This window comes from Ovis canadensis, chromosome 1, assembly GCF_042477335.2.
Source record: "Ovis canadensis isolate MfBH-ARS-UI-01 breed Bighorn chromosome 1, ARS-UI_OviCan_v2, whole genome shotgun sequence".
Classification (NCBI taxonomy): domain Eukaryota; kingdom Metazoa; phylum Chordata; class Mammalia; order Artiodactyla; family Bovidae; genus Ovis; species Ovis canadensis.
In genome coordinates this window covers 118,366,515-118,380,108 of record NC_091245.1, presented here as the reverse complement: position 1 = coordinate 118,380,108, position 13,594 = coordinate 118,366,515, and the positions used below count along the sequence as shown (strand labels likewise).

The window sequence follows — 13,594 nt, the reverse complement described above, 5'->3', positions numbered from 1 at the left end:
AATGAGAATCTACCCACTTTCAGAATATCCCCCAAAAGAAATATTCTCATCACTAGTTAACATATTTCACAAACTCAAGACCTTCAGTGAAACCAACACTCTGCTGGACATTTAAAAATATTCTTTATGATTGTATTTGCCTAACTTTTTTTTCTTCCCTAACTTCTATTTTATGTATTATCCTAAGAATCCTTGTAATTCATACACATTTTTTTTTCACCTCTTGCTCTACATGAGGTGACAGAAAGGACAAAGGACTGGTGTCAGGGGACATGCCACTAGCCATCTGGGCAACATCAGAGAAATCTCCCAGCTCTGCTAAGCCCTAAAGATTCATCTGAAACAATGGAGAAAACTATTTGTTCTGCCTACCTCACAGGTTTGTTGTAAAGATCAAGCAAAATCATGTGTGTGAAAGGGCCTTGCACAGTGTAAAATAACGTTCAAATGTAAAGCATTAAATTCTTTGCCCTTTTCCCTGGTTGCTCTGAAGTGATATTCAGTGTTTGGCTTGCCCTTATTGGCCCAGCGTACTTACAGTGGGGTCACTGCCCTTGAGCACACTGGAGCAAGTGCTGCCAGTACTTTTTCTTTAAAAATAAGAAAGCAGGTAATAGGAAACCCTTGCTCAGTGGCATCTCCTCTGCTCAGGTTGACTTGCCAAAATGCATGCCAATTGCAATTCACTTCTGTTCAGATCTGAGGGGCCCCCAGAGAACCCCACTGAATGGAAGCTTCCCGTAGTATTCAGATGCTCTCTGTATTGTTTTCATTGCCTGTTAACACTGGGATAATGTCTCCTCCTCATAGGGTTGTTGTGAAGATTAAATGAGTTAGCTGTGTGACCAAGACTGAAACAAAAGCGATATTCGGTTAAGTATTAGCGGTATCATGATTTTTCTCTCTTAATTAGCATCCACTTGGGACGCAGAACAGTGCTAACCTCCTGGAATACACAGGAAACAGTTTCTGCTCCTGCAGGGGTTAAAGTTCTACCACCGGAGGCTAGGGTTAGGAAGTTTAGTGAGTTAACATTCCCCCCACCCCACCCCCAGATACTTTGCTCCGCTAAGAATGCCCCCTTAGCTGACTTCCTGCGCGGTGGTATTCGGAGCTCGTCGCCTTGGGGTCAGATCCCAGGAGCCTGATTCAAGTTCTGGCCTTGGGTCCTGTGGCATCCGCTCACCCCATCCTTGAGCGGCTTTAGAACTGAACCGGTGAACGGCGTTTCCAGCCCAGGGGAAGTTGGGAACGTGTGGGGGTCCCGGGTGACCAAGAAAGGGCTTGAAGAACTCTGAGCTCCAGGGTCCCGCATCCACGCGCAGCAAACTGCTTCTTGGCCTTGTTCGCAGCTCGTGAGGTTTGCGGTGCTCTGGAAGTGGCTGGAGAGCGGGTGCGGAACCAGCGTGCGGGCGCCGGGGTCCAGGTGGCGGGGAGATCTCGGCGAAAACGTAGCGGGGGCGCGGAGCCGCGGGCGGCGGCGGCGTCAGCGTGTCCCGAGGTAGCAGTACACGTGGAGAGGAGGAAACTTTGCGTGCCCGGGAGGATCGCGTCGGCCGAGGAGCTCACCCGGCGGTGGCCGCGAGGCTGGGCTGCGCCGCGGGGCTGGGAAGGCACTACCGCTGGCCCTCCGCGGGACGCGCTCCCAGCCCCCTCCCGGCGCACCCCACCCCCTTCCCTCCGCCGCGCACGCAGCGCCGCGGTCCCTGTCAGAAGCGGCCGGATCCGCCCCAGCCTAGCAGGGCCCGACTCGCACCCAGGACCCTGGGCCTCCGCCTTCGCTCTAGACTGGGAGAAGCATCGGGCCCTCCTCTCCTCCCGAGGAGGACGCGAGCGGGCAGGACGTCCCAACAAGGCCGGCCGCCCGCGGCCACGTCCCGGCCCGGCCCGGGCGCGCCGAGGAGCGGAGCCAGGGGCCGGCGCTCGCTCCGGCTCCCTCCCGGGCGCGCCGTAGCCGGGGGCGGCCGCTCCGGCTGCAGCCTCGAGGGCCTGCGCCTCCCCCGGCCGAAGCTTCCCGCAGCGCTCGGCAACTTCTTTTGGCTCCTGCCACGGGGAGTGAGTTCACCCATCAGGTAAGGAAGGCTGCCTGTTCCTAGGCTCCAGCTCGGGCGGGCGTGTTTCTGAAAGTTGATTTGAAATGCATCCAAGAGAGAGCAGGGCCAGCCGCGCTCCTCCCCGAGGCGACTTCTTCGCTCCTGCAGCCGTTCCCTGCACCGGCCGATCGGCGGGCGGACCTCCCTGCGCGCCCCGCACGCTCCTGGCAGATCCCAGCGCCCCGAGTCTGGGAGCTGGCGGGACGCTCTCCGGATCGCTTGCTCTGCCCCTTCTCGGCCGGGGCAGGTGAGGGACGCAACGCTGCCGGTCTGGGCGCGGGCTGTAGACCTCATAGTTCCGCGTGCCTGGGCTCGGCCCCGCGAGGGAAACTACCCACTCCTTTGATCTCTTACACTAGTAGCTGGGTTCCCGCCGAGGCATCCCTAGGGCCCTGACTGGTATAGGTTGGGGCGGAGTCGAACTCGGGGTGGGGAAACCTGGGGCTGGGGACCTGGTGAGGGGGTGGGGGACTGGGGCAGGAGAAACGCAGTTGGGGGGCGGAGGCCTAAGTACTTAACGCGTTGGCTTCGAATGAAATCAGATCAGTCCGAGCAGCTCGCTGTGACTGCTTTCTCTCCTCCTAGCCCACATTTCTCTTGGCTGAATTCTACCCTCGCAGCTCGTTCTGGTCACCCTGGACACTCCCTCCGTCCTTTCCCAAGAGTGCGGCGGCTTGCGTGTGCCGCGTCCTAAAGGGCTCAGACGCCCAAAGCGTCGTTTCCTCTCGTCTACAGGTCCTCCCCGCGCGGTCCGAACATGCTGGACGGCCTGAAGATGGAGGAGAACTTCCAAAGCGCCATCGAAACGTCGGCCTCTTTCTCCTCGCTGCTGGGTGAGTGTTCAGGCCGTGCGCCTCGGGCGCAGTCTTTCCTCCACGCCCCAGCTCTGGCGTCCAGCTCGCTGGGACACAGCAGTAGGGGAGCTAGCGCCCCGCTTCTTGCACTCAGTTTAGATTACTCCTGTCAGAACCTGTGGGTCCTTCCCACCCTAAACCGACCAGCCGCCCCAGGCCTCTTGCGCCGGGCACCGAACTCCCCAGAGCCGTGGGGGGCGGGCGAGCTTGCTCGCGGGCATTTGAATGCAAGTGATTAAAAATACGCAAGGCTGGATTTTTAATCATAGAGCTGATCGACATCTCATAAATGCCGCCCTCTTTTCGGAGACTTAGGGATGAGCACACAAACCCGAGGTCCGGAGCATCCAAGTTCGAGACGGCTTCTTGCCTCCAACTCCAAGCCCAGTCTCAGCCTCGAGCACCGCCAAGAGGCTTTTCCGGGCGGGTGGGCAGCGCATCGCGGGGATTAGCCCGCGCGGCGGGGCCCTAGCCTCAGCTTTAATTAACTGGTGCCGGATCTCTCGTCTCGCGGGTCCGGCTGCCTCTTGGGTCTCCCTAGTCCCTTCGCAGTGACTACGGAGGAGCGGCGAACCCAGGGCCTCAACCCATACGCGGGTCAAACCGAACCGAAGCCAGGAATTCTCACTCCCGCCTCGTCGCCCTCGATGCTTTTCAAGTTTGGTGGATGGGTGTTTTAATTTTTTTTTTAGTGGGGGAGCGGGGTTTCGTTTTGTCATTTAAACCTCTTGCCGCTTTTCCTAACTCGGAACAGCTAGAGCGGGGCGTAGGCGGAGGATGAGACAGTTCGGCTGGAGAAACCTGACTGAGAGAGGATATCCTCCCCCCACCCCACCCCCCAATTCCCCAGATGAAACGAAATCGCGTGCACCGCGTTCCCCTCTTTCAACCGCCTTTTCAGAAACTTCCCGACTCCACACAGCCTCGGAAGAGCCAGAGGGTCAGAGCTGACCCGGAGGGTCAGAGCTAGCGTTCAGCGGGCATCGCGACGAGTCCGGTGCGCCCTGCCCGCCTCAGGTCCATTTTCTGCCCCCGGGGTCGCGGCCCTAGACGCCGAGACAGGGCAGAAGAAAACAGGAAACATTTTAAAGAGCTCGCTACTTCTAGCACTGCCTGCCTGAATCCCAAGGTGACTGGCCCCGCTCCTGAGCCGATAGCCGTGTCTCCTAAGGAGAAAGGGGCCAAGTGTAGCAGGGAAACCGGGAAGCGTCAGGCCATTTGGGACATCTCTCGCAAAAGTATTGTTACCAGGGAACAAAGCCTTCTCTAAATAGCTGTGAAACGTGCCTCGACAAAGTGACAGAGGTGGCCGAGCATCCCACAACCCTAAAAAAAAAAAAAGAAGAAGACCCTCCCAACCTGCACCCGAAAACTAATGGAACAAAACTGACACAAGTGCAAAGGTTAGGAATGAGAAGAGTCCTTTTCCCTCTGAGTCGGTTTGGGTTCGTTTTAGCCCTCTTTCCTGGCTGCTGAGCTCGCCTGATTCCAGGAACACTGGCCGAAACTGCAGTGTCTTGGAGTCCTGATTCTTTACTCCCCCCACCCCCCTTCTCACCGTTTTGATGTTTCTTAATTATGAAAAAACCCATCTGCAATTTGCAGGCCATCCAGCAGTTTGGGGCTCATTGGTTTGAACAATACCGTTTGCCTAGGGCGGGAATGGTATTTTCTTGCAGGCATGCGACTTTTTAGGAAGCAAAGAAAATGTATAAAGTTTTCCTCCAAATAAATAGAACAAAATAGCATTTCAGCAAAGGACAAAACCAAACAACAACAGAAAAGAATTATTTTTACACACTTATAGTTTTAATCATAAACGATGGAGACAAGCATAGTGAATTATTTGATGATTAGCTGATTAACCTGGGAGCACAAATTTATTTGTAGGCTGATTTTTACGTGAGGTGTGCAGGATGGCGCATACCTGGATAGGTTTGATAATGAAAGGCAACTTATTGATTTCTCCCCCCTCCCCTGGTAGAATTTAAAACCTTCCCAAATAGTCCCTGTTTATCAGAAACCCTATTTGGTTTGCTTTTGTTGTGCTCTCCAAATCTCGGCTTGGATGTTTAGCAGGGGGCTTTCCAGGGTGGGGCCCGCGGGGGTAATCCGTGAGTGTGGAGTGATGGAACTGTAGAGGGTCCGTCTGGGTTTGGGGGGGGGGGGTTGCTGGGCCAGCGCGGCTCATCGGTGGGTGTCTGTTGCTGCTGTAGGCAGAGCGGTGAGCCCGAAGTCTGTCTGCGAGGGCTGTCAACGGGTCATCTCGGATAGGTTTCTGCTGCGGCTCAACGACAGCTTCTGGCATGAGCAGTGCGTGCAATGTGCCTCCTGCAAAGAGCCGCTGGAGACCACCTGCTTCTACCGGGACAAGAAGCTCTACTGCAAGTATGATTATGAGAAGTAAGTGCCCGCGCCTCGGATCGCCTCCCCCACACCGCATCAGCGAGCGCGGGAGACCCTGTCCTCTTTACCCCTCATCTGCTTCTGGAAGGTGCAAGATACACCCGCGCGCCCAGATACGCAAGTGCCCATTCTCTTCCATCCTGTAAGCTCCCCGGGGCAGCGGAGAACTGCGCCGACGCGCGCAGTAGCGGCTGGGGCCCGACAGAAGCGCCAAGGGATGGCTTTCTCTATGGTCTGTTCTGCTCGTCCAGTTTTCTGGACCTGGGGGGGTACTCCATTGTGGACACTCCTATCCCATCCCATCGATAGGGATGTTTCTCCCTTCCCCGCTTTACTGGGGTGCCCTGGGGGTGGGGGCGGAGCTGCCAGTGGCTCCCCTCTGCTCTCCGGTTCCCTCTCCACCTTACCCACCTGTCTGTGCCACCCAGACGCTTATGCGCAGAGCTGAGGCTGTCTCGATCCCACAGCTTGGATGCCCTGTGCGCCTTCCTTCCTCGACTTTGTCCACTGGGGGCCCCAACAGATTGAGCTTCAGGCACAGCGCTGTTGCTCCTTTGAACTCCGAGGCAACGCACACCCCGCTGGCTTTTTCGCTCCCTGTATTCTCCCTACCCCTTACACCATTTTTTCCCAAAATCGTCGGGCCACACTGATAGCTAGACCACGTCGTCCATCCCCCGCCTCCTCCCTAATTCCTGTCTGGGGGTGCTCGGCAGGTTCGACATGAACCGGTCTTGCCCGGTGGGCATGAACGTTCTGGTGTGTGATGACTAGAGTTAGGAACCAGGTGTTTAGGGAAGTGGGCAATTTCAATTCTAGATCTCCATAATGTCTAAAGCCTGGATGACACTGGGGAATGGGAGTTTGAAGGATTTGCTGGTTCCGGCCAGGCCCGCGCCGGGAGCTGCTTAGTAAAGCTAAGCAGAGGGTGGGGTGGGGAGACACTGCTTTTCTGGGTCAAAATGGCTAAATAATGGGGACACGGACTTCACAGAGACGTGGAGGGTATTGAAGCAAAGAAAAATAGCTGAAACGGAGGCCTCTGTTTTTGTACTCCGGACTGGTATAAGTGACGGGTGCCCTGGGGGCACGTGTGCAGGAAAAATCCGCATTTGTCACTGGTGAATAAAAGGGATAGCAGTATATGAGGAAAATCAAGGGAGGTTTAGTGTTCATGAAAAACAGTTCCTATGATGTTATTAAAAACACACCATGAAATGAGGTGCGTGGGGAAAATCTCAGTATAACAAAAAAGCTCAGAGAGAGAACAGAAATATCTTCTCTTTTTGCCTGGCCTCTGAGGTTTACTGCAAACTGACAAAGTCATCAGATCTAGCGACCGCGCACACAAATTCTTTCTGCTACTCACACTCCTTTGACACAGTATTCCTGCATTTTTACCCCCATGTGGATAGAGTACTGGACATTTTGCTTTGTTTTGAAAAGATAACTACATTTTTCAGCACATAAAAAATAGAGGTTTGATTTTGAATGAGTTGAGCAATACAGAAATAAGGAGAGAAGTGAATCACCATTACCCAAAGTGGTAACTATAGTTGCACATTTTTAAAAAAGAAGATGTGCCTGTATCTGTTCTTGATTGTTCATTGCCCTAGTGTCTGAGTGAAAAGTGCGATTTTTAGGTAATTAAGCAAATTTTGCACACACAACTTAAAGTACCACCTTTGGATAAAGCTTCTGCTCACTTTTTTCCCCCTGTTGCCGTCTGAAAGTTTTGGGATTGCACAGACCCAATCTTTATCTTTGTGCTTATAGATTATTGAAATGTCCACATCCTTCAGGCACAACACCAGCAAATTCAAAAGTATGGGAGCTTAGGAAAGGATTTGGGTGGTGAATTTCTATTCTGTTTGTGAAAAAAAAAATCACGAATCAAAGAAGGCTTACGGGTCAACACAGCTGTCTGGCCAGTCAAATCTTCTTTAAGGAAGTCAGGCTGTGTCAAGAGGAGAAGAAACAGTTGTTGTAAAGTACTTAACACAGCAATGTCCCTTCACTGCAGCCTCCCAGGTTTGGCGCGGTTTGGGGCTTATTAGCCCACTAGGGTCAGTTCTCCCTGCACAAAGCTATTTCTGCAAAGGGAAAATTGCAGGGATCAACTTGCCAGCTGTTGGCCAGAACCAAGAAGATTTTACAGAGTAGTGTGAGCTACATTGTTCAGAGAGGTGTTGATGTTACCATGAGGGTTTTTAATTTTGATTTTAACGCGGATGTCCAAAATGGAGTTGCTTCTCTGTTTTGCTCACCATCAGCACTCGTGTGTGCCCAGTGCCGCCATTGGCTTTTAATTTTATTACGGTTTTTCTCTGCTGCCCTCCATCCACATCCCATTCTTCTTTCAACCAAATCAGGATGTAGTATATTTGATAATCTTAATGGCATTAGTCCTCATGGTAGTTGCTGTAAAACGGGAAGGGTAGGGGGTTGTTTGTTTGTTTAAACATTAGGCTCAAGACATTTTCCTTTATTCAGCAAGCTCTTTGAGCTTCTGCAGGCAAGGAACTAGACTTGGGGATGGGAAAATATTGAGAAAATATCTCAAAGCCTGCCTTCAGGAGGCTTATAGCCTATATTATCCTAGCTATTGAGTATTTATTGCAAACCTCTACTTAGACCATAGGACTAAGTGTTGAATAGAAGTTGTCTTGAAGAAATTTATCCTCTGGGGGATGCAATTTAATGTTAGATAATAGTCATAAAACAGAGAGCACATTTCCTCTTTAACAAACGCATTTATAAAGATAGTGTTTGCCTTTTTCCTTCGGATCTTTTTAAAAATTTGAGGCCCAGCCAAGGCGAATGGAGAGGAAATTAAGATAGAAGTTGAAGCTATAGGACAACACTAGTGGTGAATTATGGAACAATTCATAGAAATGAACATTCAAGCAGTGCCCTTGTCTCCAGAATAAATGAAGTTCAAATGCTATTTTTACACATTAAAAAAAACCATATAGCTAATGTGCAGTCTTCAGTGGAGTTCATAAACATATTAACACAGTGGCCTTATCATATTTATGTCAGCCATTTGTGTGTGCATTTCTGACTGTTGGGCACTTCAGCATTTGAATTATGAACTGCCTGTTCATGGTGTCAGACAGCCAGTTAAAAAGTGAAAATTCTACTCTATCAACTAGTTGTTACATCTTCTTGATGTCAAACACCATATTTGTCTAATTTTTAGAAATTGAATCGACAGTGGCATTTTAGACGTACAAACATCCATTTGAGGACTTCAGGGCATTTTGTTAAGTATTTGTCTCATACGTTATGACACTCTTAGGAATAATTTATCTGCTCAGCATCCAAAACAAATAAGCATTTAAAGTTGGAGTATAGAAAGCTGATTTATGAATATCCAGAAATTAAGAACTGGAGGTGACCTTTATTGTTCATGACATGCCATCAAAGAAAAATAGCTAGTTCAGGAGGATGATACATGCACAGAACTGCTGAAGGAGCATCATGTCACGTGAAACTCAGGGTGCCATAGGTGTGGATGCTTAAACGTTGGACTCAACTGCCTTTGACGTTCTTGAAAGTTAGCAAATAACCAAAATGTTTTTCAGCTTGGAGAAATGTCTACTTGTGTAACTATCGTTCGCTATTTAACTGAGTCCTCTAGGATCTGGTTAGTGTGGAGTTTTCCCTGAATGTCTTCCAGACAAATACTGTAGCTGGACTTAAGTTGGAGACAGAAGAGGCTGCTGATTAACAGGAATGTGGTGATACAATAGATAATTAAGCCTTCTGGAAGAGATCCCACATTTAAATCAAATTTATATTGTTTCTTTCCTGTGCCTGGCGGCTCTGTGTGTCAGGCAGGGCCCTCTCCCCTCATGTATGAAGTTTATCATCGTCCCTTAGATTGTTCTGGACATCCTAGGAGCAATGTGGGATAGTATTGCTGTCATCAGAGCTCCCCTTATAGCCTCATAACTCCCCACATGTCAGCAAATCGCAGGTCTTGGGAACCCTTCTCTCAGAGGGCCAGTCCATGTCCTCCCCCCTTTCTTTTGGAGCAGACCAACTTTTCTGAAGAGAGGGACTCCAATGAAGCAAAGTGCACATCCCTCATTAGAACTTTCTCTGTATTTTTCTCTTGACCTGCTGATTGGCAGCCCCAAGGAGAAAATGGCTGAGGTAATGATCTCTATTAGGATCAGGAATGGACTAATACTGGATTTTATCAAGGTAGTGGAGGAGGTGTGTAGGGAGGAGAGTTAGTTTGGTTTTATTACTGTGACATTACTTGGAGATTAAAATTGGGCATCAGTTCCTCATAAAAGGAACCCACAGATGAAATTACAGAGGCAGTTGTTAGATTTTTACTTTATCTTCTGTTGGCCCCGCGCCTGGCATGGTAAAATTTAGGAATATAAAAATCAAACACAGCTAGGTATTAAATTGATGTGTGCATTAAATTGCAGGGGACTCTTAGCTCGGGATAAGCATTGTCCATGGGCTGTGACTGTGTTTGTGCAAGCTGACTTATCTCTCTCTCTTTTTTTTTTATTTAAAGGGTGATTGGAAACAGTCTTTGTTCAGAGGTGTTTTCTCTTTTTATATGAATTGGTCCCTAGGTAGGATTTTCTGAATCTCAGACTTTAAATGTTGAAATAAAATTAGAGAGTAGGAGTAGATATTAATAGTATTCTGGGGATTAGATATGAACATTTCCTTTCAGAGTAGGCTTGTGGGATTCTTTTTATCCTTAACGTAAATTGAGCACATTAAAAAGAAGGTGTTTATTCAACTCAGTTTTGCATACTATAGAATTCTGGGATTTTGTCATCCACCCAGCTAAGGAGTTGCTTTTGCTGTTCAGATTGCAGTGACAAGAGCTCTCCTGATAATTCATGGTTTGTGTTGCTTTTTAGTTTCATTTTTCTTATTTATAACTTTTGTGTGACCCAAAATACCGTTACTAATTTTAGAGAGCCCTCTTCATTGTTGCTTTTATTTCTGGGAGGATTTTTTGAAATTAATGAGTAGCTACTGTTTCTCTAATGAGAACAATCCCCTTCATTAAATTATCAGCTAATTATTTTTTATGGTCAAAGAAATGATTTGGATTCTAATGTTCAGAAGTGAGAAAATAGACAAGAATTTAAAATACTCGTTATATTCCCAGGAATTTATTAAAGCATCTTGGGGTAAATTCATATACAAAATGTCATTGTTGTGTTATATCAAGTTCCAAATAATTCATATTAAGTTGATTGTTAGGTATATTGTACAGTACTGGGAAATGGACTATGGGAGGTAAAGTACAATCACAGCCACCACAGAAAGAGTTAAAAATAATTTGAGTTAACTATGAAATCTTAGCTGTATTTAAATGCTTTGAATTTTTTTTTTTTAAACATCTTTCTAACATGCCCACCTCTTCAGATGAGAGTTCTTGGTAAGCCACTTGCAGGGTGGGATAAGGAAGATTAGGGACTGTATGGGGTGATGAGTGCCTCCCCTGCCCCACAAAGAAGCAGAAAGTTTCCTATATGGGATAGTCCTGTCCTATTTCCAGCATGCCCTGAGGCTTCCCCCTAGGGAATGAATGCCCTATATGTTTTTCTGAAAGTTTCTTAGCAATTATAGAACAGTATTGCTTGCAGTCTTTTCAGATTCCATTTGGAAAAGTTGGTAATCTTAGGAGCCAAATGTAGAAAGGTACTGGAGGAAAGAGGCCCTTTCCCCTGTTTCTGAAACTGACAGAGAAGCTTGGTGTGCCTTGTGATTTACATTTTTCCCCTTCATCTCCTCAATGACTAGCGCGATGTGGGACAGTTTAGCCAATTCATCACAATTAGAATTAGTTGTGTTATCTTTAACCAATGTCAGCTGCAGCTTTGTGTCTCTTTGTCATATATTAAATGAAACCTAGCCAACTGTCTTGCTGAAATGAAGTGAACACCTTCCAAATGTCAAATTGTTATTTTAGTCAAGCACAATTATCTGTCTCTATATTTTTAACCAAGTTGAAATTAATAAAACTGCTGCGGCCCTGGCATTAATTAGCAGGAGGATTAGAGCTGTATCAGCTAAAAAGGAGGTGTAAACACTGTAATCTTACTGCATGTTTGTCTTCACACTACTGAAAATAAATAAAATGAGACTTAGGATAGGGATTAAGTTTCTTTTGGCATTAGACAGCAGATGCAATTGGAATGCAGCAGAAACACTGAAGTATTAGTGAAGACGTTATCGGAAGAATAAAACTGTGGCTCAGCATTGGTTTCCTACCTTCTGGGTATACATGGTCCCATTGCAAATAGCCCCATCTGGGTTGTTAAAAGAGGATTTTAAAAAACTACTTCCATGCTGTACTTTTCAGTGGTGAACAAGGCAACCAGATTATCTGTAGGGCTTGTCACCTTGCTGCCATGCTCGGATTAGCTAGAATTTAATGAAGCCCTTGCCAGATTCCCCATTATTGCACCATAATGTCATAACAACTAAAAATACGAAGTGGACTGTGCTTTTCCTAGTCCTTAACTGAAGTCACATGAAAGAGTTTGGTCTCTTCTAGCCTTTCAAGATTCCAGCTGGGGGATCCTATTTTTGGATAACAGTAAATATGTCTGGCTTTTCTGACTCTTTAGGCCTCCAGTGGTTTTCCACCCTGTTAGATTTGTATTTTATCATCATTACCCTATAATGGACAAGCCCTGGTTAGATATCTGGACACTATGGGTTGGAAACATTTTCTGATGGGCCGGTTAAACTCTTCATATTAAAAAAAAAATACTTTTGCCATTCAGCACATGGAATAGCCCATGGAATGGACCACGTGCTGTACCTGACCTCACATCTAGCTGCATCCCATTCTGCCTCCCCCTCACTCCCCTATGTTCTGTGGAATTCTGCTAACTTACCTCTTAAAGGCGCATGAGAACTCTTAAACATCATCTCATCATGGCCTCATTTTTCTGCCAGGCCAACTTATCCTTCTGGACTGTTGTATGTACGCTAAGCAGTGTCAGTCATGTCTGATTCTTCGTGACTCTATGGATTGTAGCCTGCCAGGTGCCTCTGTCCATGGAATTCTCAAGACCACAATACTGGACTGGGTTGCCATGCCCTCCTCCAGGGGATCTTCCTGACCCAGGGATCAAACCCACGTCTCATATCTCCTGCATTGGCAGGCAGATTCTTTACCACTACTGCCACCTGGGAATCCTCTTTTAATTTTTCTCACTTGGAGGAAACAACTTTGCCTTTTAGATGCACAAAATAATGGTCCATCCAGTTATGGAGAAGAATTCAGTGACAACAGCTGGTGAGGGACGTTATGCCCAGGTTTGCGTGATCTCATGACCGCACTGTTTGGGTGACCAGTTGGGGCCCCTGAACATCTTTCTGAGTGTGCCTGACACTTTCATGGATGCTGCATTATGTTTTCCGGTGGGTCAGAGAAGTGCCTGAATCTGATGTTGTCACCAGTAAACCAGGACAAGGAGTCGTTTGGTGAGTAGCCTAGCTAGCATTCTGATAGCGTGTACTCACGCTCAATTTTTTTGGCTACTTCTCGGGTTGTCACACTTCACCTGGAAAGAATCATCTTGTGTCTCCCAAGTACCAGGTTCTGCTGCTGCAATGAGAAGGGGTCTCTAGAGCAGCCTCCTCCCATCATCCCTTTCAGTTATACCGTGGCCACTCCTTGACTCACAATGCTCTTGCCTCCTCCCTCTCCAGCCTCAGGAACCTTTAAAAGGATTTTTCAAAACAAAACAAAACAAAACACCCCCTCCTGAACTCCAGATTAGCCTCTTAAGCTCATTAAAGTTCCTTTAAATACCAAAATGTTGGGCTCCTGGGGACTATCCCCCCAAACCATATTTTCATTCTTAACATTGTTGTCATTCACCGTGCAGCAGATTAAGGCCAGCTCCCTCTGGGCTCAGAAGCGGTGCCCCCTGTCTCTGCAGGAGGGTCCAAGTATGTCTTTGTTTGAGGACTGAACCTGAGTGGAAGCTGATGCCAGCTTGGCTGGGGGCCCCCAGCTCCAGGGTGGAGAGGAGGTTGATGTCCTTGTGGATAGGATGGGGCCCACAAAGGGGAGTGGGCAGGTGAGTGGGCAAGGTGTGGCTCATACAGTTTTGGGGAGCTTGGTAGTCATGGGGCCCTCTCCCAGTTGCTGGGGAGAACCAGGACTGGGTGAAACTTAGAGGCTTGTCCTTGCCCGAGGGAGTCGGGTGGCATTGGGGTCTCTTTTGATCGGGG

General features: G+C 48.3%; 1 protein-coding gene across 1 annotated transcript in view; it reads left to right on the top strand.

Annotated features, from left to right (window-relative positions):
* Positions 1-1,478: 1,478 nt before the first annotated feature.
* Positions 1,479-13,594, top strand: part of LMX1A (LIM homeobox transcription factor 1 alpha) — a 173,528-nt gene continuing 161,412 nt past the window's right edge. The window contains exons 1-3 of the mRNA XM_069547625.1: positions 1,479-2,072; positions 2,829-2,926; positions 5,164-5,350. Coding sequence (XP_069403726.1) covers positions 2,851-2,926; positions 5,164-5,350 — 263 coding nt within the window. The 5' untranslated portion in view covers positions 1,479-2,072; positions 2,829-2,850. The remainder of the gene's footprint in view (positions 2,073-2,828; positions 2,927-5,163; positions 5,351-13,594) is intronic.